General features: G+C 41.1%; 1 protein-coding gene across 1 annotated transcript in view; it reads left to right on the forward strand.

Annotated features, from left to right (window-relative positions):
* The window catches only part of LRRC74B (leucine rich repeat containing 74B), a 36,242-nt gene that overhangs the window by 5,977 nt on the left and 13,408 nt on the right, over positions 1–16,857 (forward strand). Inside the window, exons 3-8 of the mRNA XM_018573870.1 lie at positions 1,095–1,237; positions 3,512–3,644; positions 5,604–5,810; positions 11,429–11,538; positions 15,893–16,008; positions 16,722–16,800. Of these exons, the coding sequence (XP_018429372.1) occupies positions 1,095–1,237; positions 3,512–3,644; positions 5,604–5,810; positions 11,429–11,538; positions 15,893–16,008; positions 16,722–16,800 (788 nt within the window). The remainder of the gene's footprint in view (positions 1–1,094; positions 1,238–3,511; positions 3,645–5,603; positions 5,811–11,428; positions 11,539–15,892; positions 16,009–16,721; positions 16,801–16,857) is intronic.

A 16,857-nucleotide genomic window follows, 5' to 3' on the forward strand; every position in this document is an offset into this window, starting at 1 on the left:
TATATATATATATCTTTTTACTAAATGCTTCGGAACATATGGCAGTAGAAAGAAGGGGGGTACCACTGCTGACCTCCTAAAAATGCTAGTTGACAGAGTTTTATGCTGACCCCTTGGTTTCAATATTTTGCAAGCCACTGACCCAGAACATGTACAGTATACAGGTAAAGAACATCAGGGTCTAGTCAGAAATCCGTATTTGAATATTTGTTCTGGGCTGAGTATTAAAGCTTGCAGTCAGCAATGGCAGACTTCATGTTTCTCTTAGGAAAGGTTTACCTTTATTTAAAGTGGAAATAAAGTCCGTTATACTCACCTCTCTGTAGCGATGCGGTGTGGGTGAGCTTCCTTGCCGATGCCAACATCTTGGCCGGGTCTTCTGCCAGGTTTGACATCTTGGGCCATCTTGATTGGCCAGCCCAGGACATGGTATCTGCCACTGGGGTTAATTCATCCCTGCACAAATATATGCTGAGAAACTACACTGAGCTGGGCGTGCACAGAAGTTTTAGAGAGGAAGGGTAAGAAGCTATAAAAAGCCTCCAGCTTGCAAATAGTTTTTTTAATGTTAAAGTCTGCTTTAACATTCAACCTCTGCACAAGCTTTGGGTTTAAACCAAGTGATTATATAAATACCTGAAACCTAACTGCTCTGCATGTTCAGGTCATATTCAAGTTTATTTGATAGGCTTTGCTGGCAGAAAAAATCTCATACCACCTGAAATGATAATGGTCATCAGTGATATCTAAAATGTTTGTTTGAACCAGCCCTTAAACGTGTATAATATCACAGCTGCTTGGTATGTGATTGCTAGGGCTAATGACTGATTTCATGAATGAGAACCGCTGTAACCAAAAGAAGGTGAGGTGGCCATTGAGCTATAATAATTGTTGCTTAAAATGTGTTATGTGCGTTGGGATGGCTACGGCAAATCAATGATAATTTCTATGAATGAGTACCACTGTAACTTGAACATGTCTGCACAAAATGTTATTCTATGCATATGATAGGAGATCATTTTGCACAAATGTTGAAATCACTTATTTTCCCAGAATCCCATACTTTTGGGTTAACATGTCAATTTCCTTTGCAGACGCCAAACTGGCCTATGATCCCTCTGGTAAATCCAGATACTTATCTGCCTGCCAGTTATTTGGGGTTGTTCCAGTTTCATACTACTTGCGTCACATGGGCGACTCGAAACTTGTGATGAGACACCATGGGCTAGGTGCACAGGTAAGCATAGTACTATACTGATCCATCGTGGGAAAATAGGTGTTACAATGAATTTTATTTGTACCATAGAGTCATAGTAGATTATTTTTCTGACACCCAGGTCACTCCAGTGCCATAGTGGAACTAAAAACATTCCATGGTATATGAAACCCACCAGACCAGAACAATTTATATTCTCACATCACTGGGGGTATAAATGACTGTGATTTTTTATGATCTACTACCGTAATGATGTTAAAGAGCCATTCCACTCAAGTGATAGTTACTGCTGGACAATGTGATCAGCCTGCTAAAATTCCTTAATCTGTCCCTGGAAGTATTGCATGCTCCCACCCACCTTTGTGTGTCTTAGTATGTCCTGTTGGAACCCCAAAATATAGAATGTAATAAAAATCCAACAGTTACAATATTAAATCCTCATAAGAGCTACAGCAGGTGTGCAGAACCAAGAACTCAAGGACAAAGGAAAGTCTCTGATAAGTATAGGAAACTGTTGTGTGGTTTATCTTTCCCACATATAACAAAAACTACAATGTATCAGTTTTGAGTGGACTGACCCTTTAATTTTGTTTAACCCACAAGAAATTGAGCAGTTGCTGCCTGTTACTACGCACCCTAGGGCATGAATATGGATGGCCAAGCTACCTGTTGAAAATCTGGAGACACATATTATAATATGTGAATTTATCAAAACTGGAGCTGACAGAGTCTGGAGCAGTTGCCCATGGCAACCAATCAGCATCTCTCTTTAGTTTGCCCAGGTAAGATTTGAAAATGAAAGAGAGAAGCTGATTGGTTGCAGTGCAGATCTGCTCCAGTTTTGATCAATCCCCCCAGTGTATATACCAATCAGAAAATGCAGCATGGGGAAAAGCAGTATGGTACTAACATGTCTAACATGTATCCTAGGTGACCACATTCCATTCTGATTTATACCCTTGAATAGTTTTAGGTCAGAATCTACAAAAATGCCAAAGTGAATGGATGAACACAACACAGATGTGTGTTCTATACAACAATGGCTGAAAGAGGTGGAAATAATTTCATTAGGTTTGATTGGGTTTCACTGTAGATGTTGTGCGGTTGCACAGTTTTGCATGATTATTAATGTGACAGTTTGTAAAATATTGTATTTCAGATTAAAATGTATTGGTTACAATCAGCATGTTTATGTGAATGTGTGTGCTTTTTGGCGGAGCTTCATATATAGTATAGAACAGACACATGGGTTCTGTAGAACGTTAGAGTTCCTCCAGAGCTTGCTAGGGGTTCCTTGAGCCATGGCTAATTAACCTCCAATCTGAAGGTGCCTGCTTAATTGCAGCTCCAACATCACGTGGCAGATCTTTTTAGCTGTCTGTTAAGGTGGGATTCTGACCACTAGTATAAGGGGGGCATACTTTCCACTGACCACCAACAAAAGAGTCATTCGTTCCACTGTCCACCAACATAAGAGTCATTATTTCCACTGTCCACCAACATAAGAGTCATTCTTTCCACTGGCCATCAACATAAGTCATTCTTCCCACTGTCCACCAACATAAGAGTCATTCTTCCCACTGTCCACCAACATAAGAGTCATTCTTTCCACTGACCACCAACATAAGAGTCATTCTTTCCACTGACCACCAACATAACAGTAATTCGTCCCACTGTCCACCAACATAAGAGTAATTATTTCCACTGACCATCAACATAAGTCATTCTTTCCACTGGCCATCAACATAAGTCATTCTTCCCACTGTCTACCAACATAAGAGTCATTCTTCCCACTGTCCACCAACATAAGAGTCATTCTTCCCACTGTCCACCAACATAAGAGTCATTCTTCCCACTGACCCCTTATGAATTCATTTTAGCATGGGTTTACTGAAACCTTTAGAATCCAGGTCAGGTTTTTATTTCTGTCTGCATACCCATGGAGGGGAGGGGGGATACAACATGTTTACTGTATCAGTTACAGTGGTCATTAGGAGATGAAGGGAAAGTCTCTCCAGAGGAATCCCAGTCAGCAGTGTCACAACTGAGGAACCCATCCTTCACAATGGGTTCCTCCGTTGTAAGTCTAATCAGGATCAATACACTGTAAGTTCCATTGCAGCAGAATATAATGGAAATGGTTCTATGTACAGAGCAAACACTACAGAGAGTGTGTTGGTGCCATTTACTGCATTGATGTACACACATTTCCTGCCTCTAGGTTGAATGTTGAGTATGATGGTGCTAAAAAATAAAAATATATAAGCCCTTGCCTTGTCTTCTAATTTGTTTCAGGCTGCAAAAGCAATTGCTCTCTCTTTAGTAACTAACACTTCAATTGTCAGTCTTAATCTCAGTGACAACTGGGTCGAGGGAGATGGTGCAGCTGCCATTACAGACATGTTAAAAGAAAACTGTTACATATCAGGTATGTAGTCAACTTCAAAAGACACTTCAGCCCCTCAAACATGTATTTAAAGGCATTATAATAACCTGTGGCTGTATTATCATTAGGGATGCACCAAAATTTTGTCAGCTGAAACATATCAGCTGCAAATGGCACTTTTGGCAAAATGCCGAAAAGTACAAATTGTGGTGCATTCCTGGTTTCTCTCCACCCCGCTAGGCGCTGCTCTATGTCCCCTCTGACACAGCATCCAGCGGAGAGGAGCAAAATGTTCAGGCGGGGTGGGGAGGAGAGCTCTGTGAGCAGCGTGAAGTCTCAGGAGGCTGGGCTCTCCTCCCGTACAGCCCCGCTCAGCCTCCTGCACAGATCAGGAAAACAGTGTGGGGCAGAGACAGTTGTCAGCTGTCACAGGAGGGCTCAGCTTCCTGTGACAGCAAGTCAGGAAGGAGAGCGGGTACAAGCAGTCAGCGATCAGTGATTGCTAACTGTTTGTAAATAATTGAGGACAGAGTATGTTTACTGTGGCCCCAATTATGAATGAATGGGAAGTGCTCTACATCACTTCCTGTTCATTCATGATTGTGGACATAGTAAACATGCTATCTCCACAAGTTATGAATGAACAGGATTCCTGTTCATTCATTACAGGGGCTGCAGAAAAAGAGATTGTGTCCTCAATCTCTTTTTCTATTTAAAAAGGGAAATATCGGGTCTGTTTAGACCCCTGATTTTCCTCCAGAGCCCCCGACAATACAGTAAACAGTATTTATTAATATATATATATATATATATATATATTCTCAGTTTCGGCCTGACAATTTTTTTTATTTTCGGTTTCAGTTTCAAAATTTCATTTCGGTGCACCTCTAATTATTATATTATTATTTTTCTGCTCAGTCAGTCCATTCCTATTTCTGAGGGTTTTACAATTGTTTCTCTAGACATGGCTTTATTAAATCATGCTGACCTATGTATGAACTGTGAGGCTGTTTAAAATTTCAGCATAGTTCAGATCTTCCAATGTCATCCAGAAATTTCAGCTGGTGTACAGGAGCATTTGGGAATATTACATAAAGAAGGATTACATTTAATCATCACAGTTAATATATTACAGTTTACCGGTCCCTAAATTTCATGGCTGCATTAGTTCTCTCATTTTCAGACAATTTTTTCTTTATTCTCACCTGCTGATTCTGCCACACTTCCTGTCCTAGGGTGACAACACTCATTCACAGTGCTAATTATATGTAGGTGAAGTGTTGTCACCTTAGGACAAGAAATGTTTTGGGTCTACAGAACACCTTCTCCTCACATCATCCTCATATCATAAATGGAAGGTGTTCTGTAGTTCACAGAGGTGACCTGGGAAGGGTTGAAAATAGTGCATATGATTTCAGAGCAATATATGCAGAGTGCAAAAGAACTTTCAAACTCACTGGATTTATGTTAGGATCAAGAGGTATTTTTTGCATTCATTTTACAGATTAAAACAAAACTATTTTGATGGTATATTTTTTTTAAAACTCAGCGCAGTAAACAAAATTAACCCTTGCAGTGGGGCCACCCCTGCACTGCAGGCTTTAAGTGGTCCTTTTGGTCTAGGGTCTAAAATAAAAACGTTATACTCACCCAATTCTCCGTCCCACGGTAGTGACTGCTTACCTCCCTCCCCCTCGGCTTCACCTGTGAAATGTCCCTCAGTGTCTTGACTTCTAATAGACTTTATGTGATGACGTCATAGGTCATTAAACCGCCGAAGCGGAAGGGGAGAGAGGTGGGCAATCACCACCATGGGTGTGGGGGTAGCCCCACTGCAAGGGTTAATTTTTTTTTTTACTGCCCAGAGTTGTTGTTTTTTAACAGACCAAATTGGAGCAAATAATAGGTGTTTATTGTAAAGGTTAACATGCACTTTAAATGCACGTAGAACTGTTGATTTTTAGGAACGTAGACAATAACGGCATTTCTACTATTTTCCAGAGCTTCACTTGTGTGATAACAGACTAGGACTGAAAGGTGCCAAAGCTCTGTCAGGAATGCTCATGGAGAACATGACACTACAGAAGGTATACCTGTCTGGGAATGAGTTTGATGACCGGGCAACTCCCTGTTTATCTGATGCTCTTATGAATAACCAGAGGTTGGAATGTATAGACCTCAGCCATAACATGTTTGGAGATGGTTCAGGTATGTTTGTTTAACCCCCACCCGTTAGCCACCCGATACAATGGCAAGTTTAGAAATCGTTCGGATTTACCCGTCTTCTAAAATGTGGTCTAGTTTTCAAATACTATGAGACTGTTTAACTAATACCATACCATTGTACTCATTCATGACATTATTGAACACAACAATGAAGCATGCACAGTCCAGCCAGGAAAATATATGTGAACCCTTTTATTTAGTAACTGACAGAAATAATTTCCTTTAGGGCTTATTCACACCGTGTGTGTGGAGCTGCATTTTTCTGCATACCACTGCATATCTATAGTGTAAACAGGGCGCAGAGAAAACAATTGTTTTAATCACAAACACTGACTGTGTAAACCATTCATTTGTTCAATACATGGAAATACTGCGGGGGATCATCATCAGTGTCTTAAGGGTACGTTCACACCATATCATATCACCATCGCATTGCGGCCGGCTCACTATTTCATGGGGCTGGAGGGGGCGTGGCGGGCCATTGAAGTGAATGGCACCATAGCCACGGCCCACGGCCGCAATGCGATTGCCCACACAGGATCGCAGGGCACATTGTGCCTGCGGTCCGGTCAAAATAGTGCTTGCAGCGCATTGCAGCATCCCGTGCAAGTGATCGCATTGCGGCTGAAGGCCGTGACTACGGTGCCATTCACATCAATGGCCCGGCACGCCCCCTCCAGCCCCACGAAATAGTGAGCCGGCCGCAATGCGATACAGTGCGTTCCGGCCTGGAATCAGGGATGCAAAACTATTGCATCCCTGATTTCTAGTGCATATAGCGACAGATTTATCACCTTTGTTTATGTTTTATTCTTACATGCCTCCATAAGGATAATTGTCTCTAAATTGTCTCTAAACTGCCCTGGTCTTTAAACTGTCTCTAAACTGTCGCAAGTTTGCTGGGAACCTCCAGGATGACGGCTGAATAGCCCTAAAGTGCTGCGCTGTAAAGGGGGTATGAAGCTGATTTATCTCTTGATACTTTGAGAAGTGCTCAGGAGGGCTTCTAGAACGTGCAACAGTTTGGAGGGTATTTAATGCTATAGAAATTACTATAATAAATAAATGTCACAAATGCTGGACGCAATTACTGCGCAATGTGAAATGTTGCAAGAAAGTTCAGTGAATCGCAAACATGAATCTGTTTCAAGAGCCCTTTGATGATGTAGAAATCCTGGTAATTCTAGTGGTTTGAAACCTGCATATAGGTTTTCATATTGAAGAGATGCATGCATGTGCTCTCACATTCAATGCCTTGTGCACTGTTTCGATAGCCTGAAGCCAAGGTGATTGGATCTGCAAATAGGAACTTCAGGATTTGAAGCTTAAATTGGCCCTTCTCCTTCCCATCTGCTTTGCCACTCAGATTCCTGTAAGTATGATTGCCAGCATCTTGGGCTAATAGGGAAGCTGCCAAGTGCAACCGTTTCTGAGATCGCTGTCTGAATAGCACATCACTGGGGCTTTAGGTTTTGTGAAACAGTGTATAAGGTGTGTGAAAGTCATGTAGTGACATCTAGAAGCCTGCTTACCATCACTGATGGATCTTTGTTAGGCCACATTAAAGGCTAATTTCAGGCAGCAAGTCAGCTTAACCAATGAACTGCTAATACTAAACATACCAACAGAAAGTCAGAAGGTATAGCCAATTTAGCTGTAATGTAATGTTTATATAATCCATTGTAGCCAGAATCAGCCTACCTTTCGCAGTGCTTTTGAGTAGAAATGAGGCCACCTGCCACCATGTTCAGTGCTGAACAATGGAGATGTTGGTGCTCTAAATCTGAAAAACAGTGGCCTTCATTTTATTAGTCTTGGATTCAGGACCATCCAGATGCATAAGAACAGTTATAGTGGAAAAAGCAGCTAGTTGCACAAGATGACAGCCAGGATGAAAATGAGACATTCAGTAGGTAGGCTCAATATGGTTTACCAATGAAGGCATTTAAAGGGAAAATGTTTGACTGGAGTGACCTCTAAAGGGTAATATCAGATTGGACCTCTCTTTAAATTATGCATGTCAGGGCTAGAGCGCCTTGCTCCCCAAAAACACCTACATTGATGTCAGTGGTATTAAACTGAATGGTGCAAACCAACTCTGCACTGCTCAGCATTACTGTGCAGAAAAAGAAGGTAACGTAGCATGGGTTCATCTAACTTAGGTGGAAATACTACACTCCAAAAGTTAATTTAATATTGGTAAGACTGAAATACAGAGAATACAAAGTCTCTAACCTGTTTTATATGTCAGCACTTAATCATAGAGATTCATTAGGATGATGAAGTGCCGACTTACAAATGGTATTAGAGCCTCTGTGATTTCTGTATTTCCCATTGTCTACATAAAATCATCTGAATCAGCAGCTTTTGGATGCATATGGAATTTAGAGTTTGGTGGCTGGAAATGGACCATTACCAGAGCCCTCTATATGCAGTATTACATTTTTAGTGTCCATTTGTCATGAGTGCCTGTCTATGACACATCATAGGATTCAGCTAAGTGCAATTCATGTCTATACAGTAGTTTCATCTGCCATCTTTACTTCAAGCCCCACACCAGCTTCTCAGCTTTTAAAGGAGAACTATGGGGTTAGGGCTTTTCCCCATAGTTCTCCTTAGGGTAACGGGAGGACACAAACAAACGTCCTCCCGTCACCCTAGCTGCTGCTCGCGGTATACTGAGACGCCGCAGCTGAAGCGGATCCCGACAATTGTGCCGGGATCCGCCCAGCTGCATGACTGACAGCTGGCTCTGCCTATCTAGAGGCAGAGCCAGCTGTGCCCGCCCCCTCCCCCGTCCGTTCCGCCAGTCAGCGCTGGCGGATTGGAGGGGGGAATCCAACCCCTCCCCTGTCATGGCAGAGAGCCGTGACAGGATCGAGAGTTGAGCGAACGCCGGTATGTGTTCGCTCACCTCCCGATCTACTGAGCCGACCTGTGACAGTCTCATTGTCACAGGTCGGCTAGAACTATGAGGTGAGTGAAAAGCACTCACCTCATAGTTCTCCTTTAAAGTAACTCTGTCAGGAGGAAAGTATGGCTGGCGCACTTTTAAAAATTCTAGTTGCCTGGCTGTCACAGACCTGGAATAAGCACGCTGTAAATGGGTGTCAGAAAAGAGTCAGAATTATCTGATGCTTGTTCCAGGGCAGAGACTCAGAAAGCATTGAAGCCAAAGCATCAGCATGACAGCCGGCAAAATAACAGGTCGGCAATGGCAGCTTTCTCATGACAGATTCTGTTTTAAGGCGCACTAGAATTAGCCAGAAAATGTTGGGATGTAAAGGAGACCTGCACTGAGGAAAGATGGAGATTGACATTGCTAACCTATCCCTTTGAAAAGCTAGTTTCCTGACTAATATGCTGAGCTGATGGTTTTATTGCTTTCACTTGCAAAAAGTATACTGATTAGATGTGTTGACTTTACTTTGACTTCTAAAGTCATTTCATTTGATCAGGCCCTGGTACACATGAACCGTGCATTCTTCAAGGAGCACGCTGAGTAAGCAAATCTTGCATGCTTTTTATAGTCCAGGCCACCTCTAATCCAAACCTCTTGGATTCAAGCCACTGTCTAAGAACAAGTACACAGATCAGATGTTTCAACATCACTTCTTACCTGACTAGTCGTTCCAGATCAGCAATATGCAAAGTACTGAAGCCATTGGATCAACATGACAGCCTGGCAACTAGCACTTTCAAAGGAAGGTCCGAAACGGCATCCTAATAACTCAGTCGGTGCAAGTTTTCTATGTAAAAAAAAAAAAAAAACCTCAATGTATTTAGTTCTGTGCTTTAACATGCATTGACACCCAAATATGAATAGAGCTTGAGGGCCCATTCAGACTATCACTTCTATTAAAGAAACACGCCAAACCTTTTATTAACCCTTGCAGTGGGGTGACCCCTGCACTGCAAGGGTTAACTGCTAGTTTTTGCTTAGGTGCTAAAATATAAAAGTTATACTCACCTGATCCTCGGAGCCGGCTTGCTCTTAGACTGGTCCTTCCAGCCTTTCTCCTCCACTGCAACGGTTTAAGGATCCTCATACACAGTGTATAGGACATGGGGACCCTAAAGGACATACCATTGTTGCAGTATAGAAGGAGAGGGGCTGAAGGAAGCACTGTAAAAGCTGGCTGGCTCCGAGGTTCGGGTGATTATAACTTTTTTTTTGCACCTAGATGAAAATGCGCAGTTAACCCTTGCAGTACGGGGGGTAGCCCCACTGCAAGGGTTAATACAAGTTTTGCCCATAGTTCTTCTTTAATGCATGGCGCTTTTTGTACAGTGAGGTGCATAGTATTAAGGCAGTCGATTCATTTGGAATGTGCTGTCAATGCACCTCAGTGCAAGAAAAACGTACCTGTTGTTTTACATCTGTGCATTGCCATGTGCTATGGTATGCAGGGTATGTGCAATGGTGCGTGTTCAAAAGAAACTGCACCACACTTAGTTTTGTGCGTTATTGTGCATTGTGGTAACTGTAACGCACAGATCTGAATGTATCTAATTTATAAAGCCTTGTTTGCACAGTTGGTGGGTTCATCTCTCCATAGCAGCTCCCTTTTTCCCCCTCAATAAATAATATTAATAATAGTTCAGCTTAGCACTGTCCCATGAAATATATGCAGTGTATAATATTAATTTTCCCCACTAGATGGCGTCTGTGAACACTGGAGAACAGAGACCAACATTTATACATCTCTGCTTCTCTCTTTAAGCCCAATTTGATTTCTTATCTAATTTAACCAGTTGACATCCGCGGTGTTAAACCCCCTTCCCATCCAGGCCATTACTGTCACCAGACCTTTCATTTCAACAACAACCTTCCCATAACATTATATGTACATTTCACCTATTAAAGCCTTATGTAGATCTCCAAAAGCATTGAGACTGCTGCTGGGCTCTGCCATCTTGGATATGATGTCAACAGCCCCAGCCGACTCAGGTGACACTCTATGAAATTTAACTTCATTCCTCCCCTGGCTGTTACAATATAGGTAATGTAGGGAGGTGAGGAGTTGAGGAGCTTGGCCAGCACAGCACCATCATTAGACAGTCCCAGAAGAGAAGAGGGCTATGAGTCTGAGAAGTAGACTGTGCTAGGCAACTGATTCTTCCCGAATAGCCTAACACATTCAGAGGAACTTTGCAAGTCAATAATGAATTCTTTAGGGCCCATTCATACAATTGGTTGAAGTGTTGCTGTTGAAGAGTTCCCCTTACTTCCTCTCTGGGAAGACTTTGTCAGCAGGACAGGGAATGTGGAGAATTCTATCTAACAGAGCCCTAGATAGCAGTACCTGTCTAACCCTTGCCCACTTCCAAAATTATCTAAAACGAAGAAAAAAACATTTGGTTGGTCATACACTTTAAGTTGCCTATGTAGCTAATTGCTTTGACATGTTTTTCATGTAAAATATCTTCTGCTTATACATTTATTTCATAATATGTTGGATACTCCAGGTTTGTGAATGGTTTTACCTGCCATAAAAGAAGCTTGTGGGCTGCCACTGCTATCTGTTCCTCTGTAAAGTTTTATTTTAAATGATAGTCAGTCTATGGAATAATTTTTGTCCTCCTTTCTTGACATGAAGGTAAAATTTTGGGGGCTGCCATTGCTGAAAATACAGGAATGTTGGAGATGAATCTTAGCTGGAATCACTTTCGTGGGAAGGGAGCTGTCGCCATTGCTAAAGGCTTAGGGGTAAGAATTTTATATGCTCGTTAACCAGCAACCGCTACAGTGTTCTTGTAATTAGGGATACAACGATATTTGGTATTTGGCCCAGTATTTGCTCCGATACTTACCCCCGATACTGGAACTTCCAGTCAGAGGGATATTCCCTCTAACGGGCAGTGCCACGAGGGAACATGGAGCCGCCTTCCCGGCCAATCAGGAAGCCGGGCGGTGAGTAATAACCACCAGTCTGACTTGCCGGCCATGGATAAAATGTTAATGGTACAAGTAGGGATGCGCCGATACAGGTATTGGTACTTCCGCTAGCATAGAGCCGGCTGCCCGGCCAATCAGCATCGAGCCGGCCAAACAGCATTGAGCCAGCTTACCGGGTAATCAAGAAGCCGGCCGGCTTCCTGGTTGGCCAGGAACCCAACTCCATGCTAGCAGAAGTACCAGTATCAGTAGTCCGTATCGGCGAGTACGGAAAGATAAATATCAATACTCGTACTCGATCCTGAAAAAGGTATCCGTGCATCCCTACTTGTAACATAACATTTTATCCATAGCATGCAAGTCAGAATGGTGGTTATTTAGGTGCAAGCGGCCCTCATTCAGTTTAGGGATTCAAAGAGAAACTTCACCCTTCCAATACACATTTGTTTTCCCTCTTACCTTTGTTGCTCTTCTCATACTATATTAATATACTTACAAGCCCAGTTGATCCAGAGTTGTCCTCTTCTCTTGCATGGCTCTCCTACTCAAGGTCCTGTCCCCTGCTTCCATCTTCTTTATTACGTCTCAATAAGGTGGCTCTCTTCCTGCTTCTTGCACATTCACAGACAGAAGAGATCTGGCACCATGTCTGTTTACACATTATTCCATGAGTGGAGGAAAGAATGACCTCCTATAGATATGTAGCATCAGTTGATGTTGAACAAAAACTGTGGGGCCATACATTTTAAGACCCTTGTATTCATCATAAAATTAAAATTGATACCAATACAACTACATTTTCTGGAAGTTATTTTCCTGACATTTGAGAGGAGAAGCCACATCTTCTATCTTGATAAGATCATTAACCGCAGCCATCCATTGACTGGTCGAAGGGGGTCCTTCCACTTGGCGGGTATGTAAGAGTGGGCAGCAGCTTAAGAAATGGATTAATAGAGAATGCTTATAGCTCTTTTTTGACAAATGGCTCAAATGGAGATGGTAGTCTGCTGGGTAATTACCTAAGTTGATTCCCCTAAGGTTTAGGAGAACAGTCTATATTGAATTCCATTTGCACTTCCATACAAAATGTTGAATCCAAATGCTATTTAAAATATTCCATGGACCCTTTCTCAGGCAGATATTGTTGTAAGTTACTGTTTTTCTACTATGTTAATTACCTAAGTGCTGTTTTTCTGCAGTTCCATAGACCTCGGTAGATATAATGTGGCTCCTTGTCGATTTATTCTGCTCATTTCAGCCCCTGTTTCATGTGAGTCAGACATGCCTGAGCTCTAGAATTCTGCATTCTAAATGATTATTATAATGAGGCTAATGAGCCCTGTACTGACCTATTCAGTGAGACCGTGCAACGATTGCAATTAGGATTGGCAAAGTTCAGTAACCCATAGCTATTCTTTACCCAGATATCATACTGCTGAATACATTTTAGTAATTTTACAGGATGTCATCTTATCTCAGTCTCAGAATTTCAAGATTATTTGCTTTCTGCAACTACTGTATTAGATTATTGAAAAATGCTTTAAAGCTGAACTCCAGGATAAGCAGATATTGTCTAAATACAAGAGAAATGTGTATCCCTACTTGAATCTTGGTGTGCTTTGTGTATTTCTTCTAGATTCGTGCAGTAAGCCAGTGTGAAACTTTACCTCTGTGCATGAGCTTTCTGTGATACAGACCAGTCAGTGCTGCTCTCTCCTAGTACAGGGTGACTGGTCTTGTATCCGCCCCTCCTTAAGTTTTTTTGCAGGCAGCCCGTAGTGGTTGTGGCCTGCTGGGTCCTTCCCACAGCTTTTCTCTCTGCTCAGTTTATGTACGGCACAGTGATGATGTCACTGCTACTTTTACAAGGTACTATTTGGTTTTGCAGAGACATATAGTGCACACAAAGTGGATTTATATCCTTTGTGGTTATTGAGCAATATAATTAAATGAATGTGTTTGTGCCTGGAGTTCTGCTTTAAAGATATTGTGAATACTACACTCTCCAGCTTGCCTTTTAATTTTCAGTCATGGATCAGGAAGATTTCCATTAGTAGGCTATACGATATATTATCTGGGGAAAAAAATCATTGATTTTGATGCATTGATTTCCAAAAGTGTCAGTCTGTGCTAGTGCAAATACAGAGAAAAAGTCATCCCCACTGCCATCATGCGTATTAATATACAGCATTGACCACCATACCCTTTCTATTGACTTCCTAACATGCTGGTACCTGCAAAACATTTATCAGCCCCTGGGTTCTTCCACCCATTAGAATCTGGCATTTGCTCCTATAAAAGGACAGCGTGTAGCCATAAAGAATGAGCACTTCATTTATTTAAATGGCATGCATGATGCTTTTTGGCTGTATAAGTGACTAAAGTAAACTAATACCCCCAAAAATATGACCTTCTGGATTGCACTGAATTAGGAAGGAGATTTATTTCCATGCCAGTGTAACGCTTATTTTTCATTAGCAGACTAGCTAGCTGACTGTCATAATGTATTAGGAGGATTCAGGAAAAAAACTCCCCTTGACTTTGCCGCATTATCTCAGTTTATCTAACGCTAACATAACAAAGCCACTGGATGTATTTCTTTCTTTTTTTAACTGAGGTAGATTAAACATATTTATCATCATTTGTGACTGTAAGTATTTGCTTTAGAGGGATACTTAATATGTTTCCTTGTAGGTGGCTGGTGCTTATTTATGGCTCAGATAACTTGCTCAAGGCTTTGCGGCTGAAGAGCCAAATTTACTCTGCATTGTAAATAAATGTGAACCATGTATATACAAGCACCAATAATAAAGTCATACACATATTGCCCCTTCCTGGAGAAAAAATGTGAACCATGTATATACAAGCACCAATAATAAAGTCATACACATTATGCCCATTCCTGGAGGAAATGTGAACCATGTATATACAAGCACCAATAATAAAGTCATACACATTATGCCCATTCCTGGAGGAAATGTGAACCACGTATATACAAGCACCAATAATAAAGTCATACACATTATGCCCATTCCTGGAGGAAATGTGAACCATGTATATACAAGCACCAATAATAAAGCCATACACATTATGCCCATTCCAGGAGGCATCTCATCAGGCCCAACTTTAATCAAAGATGTCATAATACGTGATTTATGTTTGGCCTCACTGACTGTTAAACACTTTGAAAGGTCAACTGTTATCAAGCAAAATATGTGTGTTAGAAGTCAACAATGAAAACTGACATTCTACAATTCCTGGGCTACATGTCCTGGGGCAGTGATAAAATTCATGTATGTTCAGGTTTACTTTCATGTACTACATTTATGCTTCTTGATGGATATTCATTTCTCCATAAACAACATGATATGTTTTACACTAGCCCTGTACAGCATGTAACGCATTGCTGAAAGCTTATGCTAGGGTGAGTGTAGTGGATAGGTATATAATCATTTATATTATTTTGATAACTAGAGGTTGCTTTGCTTTGCTGAACTTCTATACAGGAGAGGCAAAATCTGACAGCCCTCTGGCAACTTCTTCACCCAATGCTAACATAAACACAGCAGTCTACTGAACAGAGCTTTTAATTTAAATGGAGATATCACCCTTTGGGGAAAAATAAGAACAGGTTTTCTAGCTTGCCTATTAGTGGATATTACTGCAGTCAATCCCTCATACAGCATCCATCGACATGTGCTCAAAAATAAAAAAATGGGATTATATATAGCATAAAACTTATATAAACATCATCTTAAATAAGACCCCGACGAAGTCTTGATGATGTAACGTGCAGGGTGGAGCTTGGCAGCATGACATCCAGTAATTTTCGAGGATGATCTATTCGAGATTTGTCGAGCGCTACATTAATATCATTGACATTTATTTTATAGTGAGTCATCATGTAAGTGTTGGCTGCCTAGTGTATTATTATTTTGAAAGCGTAAAAAGTTTTTTCTCTTGTATTTTTTGAGAACCAATGAACTACAGGTATCTGTTGGCCGCTATAAACATGAAATTGTTGCCCATTTTGATTGACCGACTGCCATTCGGATTAGTCACATTTTTTTCTATATTTTTTAATCAGGAGCATTTGTATCCCTGAGGTTTTTTTTTTTTTTTAACATACATACAGTATTAATCACTCTCATTGTTTTTCTTCTAGGCAAATATTTTCCTAAGAGTGCTGGATCTTTCATACAATGGGTTTGGCAATGATGGAGCTACAGCTTTAGCAGAAGCCCTAAAGGCTAATAATGTGTTAGAAGAGCTAAATATAAGGTAATCAATAATTTGGGGTCACAAGGGTTTTTTGATCAGACCAAACTGAACATGTTTAGGATGCCTTACTCAAAGCAGTAAATATTGTTTATTAGAATATCCATGTGTTCATTTCATGACAGCTGATCATTGAATAGAATGGGGAGTTCTTGGATGTGCTAGTGACAGACTTTAGGTAACAGGCGTTCATACATTATCTGACTGTCTTACGTTTTTGGTCAGTTTTTCCCCGAAAGCAGAGCACTATAGTCACATAAGTGAGCCTATTATGTGCAATGGAATAGAAAATGATAAGTGCGTGCAAACCATCCTGGCAATGGGGAAAGCTATCATGATTATTATGCTTCCCAGGAATTATTATGAAATATTATGCTTCCCAGGAATGCTAGTTTGAGACTGTCACATGCTGTCCCACCGACATTGGTTTGTTGCGCAATCCAGGCAAAAGAAGCCCAATATGAAATCTATTATATAATAACTATAGTCACCTTTAGCGCTCTTTCCTGGACAGATTACCATTATAATAAAAAAAAAGCTGGAAGATTATTTGCACATCAGATATCTTCAGTTTAGAAGAATCTATATTCCCTTATAGTCACACAATAGAGAAAATAGTGGAGTTCGATCCATAATCCTTTTTTACTTATATACATATTTAACAATAGTTTTCACTTATTTTTTGCATGACCTGTCTGTGTATTTTGTGTTTGTAGTAACAACCGCATTTCATTACAAGGAGCTGTACGTTTTGCTTTGTGCCTTAAAGAAAACAAAACTTTGAAAGTTCTTAAGGTAAGCACATTTTGAACACTGTGGGGGGGGGGGGGGGGGGGGGGGGATTTATAAAAA

Source organism: Nanorana parkeri, unplaced genomic scaffold (assembly GCF_000935625.1).
Source record: "Nanorana parkeri isolate BGI_ZX_2015 unplaced genomic scaffold, ASM93562v1 scaffold2586, whole genome shotgun sequence".
Classification (NCBI taxonomy): domain Eukaryota; kingdom Metazoa; phylum Chordata; class Amphibia; order Anura; family Dicroglossidae; genus Nanorana; species Nanorana parkeri.